Consider the following 2468-nt stretch of genomic DNA (forward strand, 5'->3'; position numbering starts at 1 on the left):
GTCCATCTATAAACTAACTCTCTGTCAGGAGAAAAATCGATATAACATCTAAAATTTCAATGTTACCAAGAAAATTCAATAAAAATACGAACCAAATGGCTTCATTTTCATTTTTATTCTTTTTACCATAAAATACATGAAAATAAAATTTCTACGATTCTATTTGATATTTTAGTAGAATTAATTTTTGAAATTTTTTGTAAAATGAGTCAAAATCTATTGTTTTTTTATTAGAATAGTTTCAATAAAATTGATAAAAATAGCAGGAAAATATCTTGTGATAAAATTTAGAAAAAACATGGAAAACATAATTCCAAATTTTGATATTAGAGCTTCAGAAATAAAAAGGGACATTTTATTAAATCTGTCGATTTCTCTATAAAATAACTTTAAATGACAAATGTTTTGAACAAATTTTCTCTTCGAATTCATACTATTGATCTGTGACCTAGGCCACGAATTCATACTATTGATCTGTGACCTAGGCCACGAATTCATACTATTGATCTGTGACCTAGGCCACGAATTCATACTATTGATCTGTGACCTAGGCCACGAATTCATACTATTGATCTGTGACCTAGGCCACGAATTCATACTATTGATCTGTGACCTAGGCCAGTGCTTTCATTGAGTCTCGTCTCAATACATCCTAACACAAATAAAATCAAATATCCTACAAACAAGATAATTCCTTCAATCAAAAATCTCGTCAAATCAATGGCCAAATACACTTATTTCATATTCAATCTAAATGCTAAAAATTCTTATCCCTTTTTTAGATTCTAAATTTAAACTGTTTCAAATTGTAGAAACAATCCAATGGCCTTTTTATTTTGACTTCAGTTAACCAAAGAATATTTTCCTTCTTCATAGTAATTCAATTAAAAAAATAAAAATGAATAAAAAAAATGAACAAAAAACTCAAAAATTTAATAGACCAAATTATTTCTTCAGGCAAATCAAATAATAATAAAAATTTGTAATAATTTTGACAAGGTATAATTTGACCGGAAAATGACATTTTAAGATGTGGTCAGTAAATACAGGGTTTCAGTTGGTTTATGTGAATTTTATGTTGGGAACAAGCTGAGTCCAGCTATAAAAATAACATAAAAAATAATAACTATTAGGTCCAGCAGTGGGTTCATCAAATTATTACATCTATTTTACTCCATTCTACAGAATTTTAACGATATTTAGAGGTAGAGATCACATTCAAAATGGACACTATTTTAAAATCGTGTTCTATTGTTCTTTAATTCTAATCAAACAAATCAAATATTTACAACAAAACAGAGCAATAAATTGAAATAGGTGTTCAAATGACAGGAGAAAAAAACCTTTAAAAATCACAGGCTTAAGAGCAAATTTATTTTATGTAAATTTAATCCAACAAATTCAATTTTAAGACCAAATACACAGCATTGTTAATTGAAATTAGTATTTCGTTGAAAAATTTTAGGACCTCAGAGCTGAGAACAAAAACTCATAAAAATGTCAAAGCTTGCACATGATCCTTGATCAATTGCATTACTCTTTCCCCTCCCCCTTATTCTTTCTTTTCCTGCAATATTTTTCATGTCTGAGAATAGAGGATATAGCCCAAATAATAGAACTACTTACATTATAATTCTCAAAAAATTTAATTTAAAAGTGCCTCATTGCCCCCAAAAGATTCGAAATTACCCCAAGGTTAAAACTCAAAGACTAAGATATGATTTTGTTTGGGCAGACTAAAATAAAAGGAGATTAAGAATCAAGAAAGTTTCTGTTTGAAATCAGGAAATGAAGTTATTTTTGTTGTTAAAATAAAAACAACCTGTGTTTGTAGGGTCAGAATAAAATAAAGGGGATTAAGAATCAAGAAAGTTTCTGTCTGAAATCAGGAAAGGAAGTTATTTTTGTTGTTAAAATAATTTAAAATAAAAACAACCTGTGTTTGTAGGGTCAGAATAAAATAAAGACAGTATTGTAGAAGATTAAATGGTAATTATTTTAATAGTTAAACTATTATTTTGTTAGATTAAGAACTGTCCCTGGCCCCTATTGTTCTCTCTATTTTATAGACTACCGACCCTAAAATCACAGGACTCTATTAAACCTTGTAAACAATACCCACCCAATCCTTAATGACAATTTGATGTCCATTCACGATAGTTTATTAAAGCACTGATGACTAGTTGTGTTTCGAACAATCTCTGATTGTAATTATAACAATGGTTGACTGTACAGGTGTGCAGGTAATTTAGTTAAAGGTACCAGAAATTGTTGGATGAAATTGTTGGATGAAAATGAAATGGCCTTTTCAATTTCACAGGGAAAAGTGTAAAGAGGCCTTTGGTCCGATTTTTTACCCTTTTTAGAGAGTTATTAAAGATTTTATTATTATTATTGAACCTATATTCAAGTTTCAGATTTATCTAATGAAAAGGAAAATAAAGTTCAATGAAATCCTACTATCTGCT

General features: G+C 28.6%; 1 protein-coding gene across 1 annotated transcript; it reads right to left on the reverse strand.

Moving 5' to 3' along the window:
* Positions 1-384: 384 nt before the first annotated feature.
* Positions 385-615, reverse strand: LOTGIDRAFT_89200 (hypothetical protein; the record flags this gene model as incomplete). The annotated part of the gene is made up of 1 exon (XM_009061385.1): positions 385-615. A coding segment is annotated over one exon (231 nt), but the record flags the coding sequence as incomplete, so codon positions are not given.
* Between the last annotated feature and the right edge of the window lie 1853 nt (positions 616-2468).

The sequence above is a fragment of the Lottia gigantea genome (assembly GCF_000327385.1).
Source record: "Lottia gigantea unplaced genomic scaffold LOTGIsca_48, whole genome shotgun sequence".
In the NCBI taxonomy this organism is placed as follows: Eukaryota; Metazoa; Mollusca; class Gastropoda; family Lottiidae; genus Lottia; species Lottia gigantea.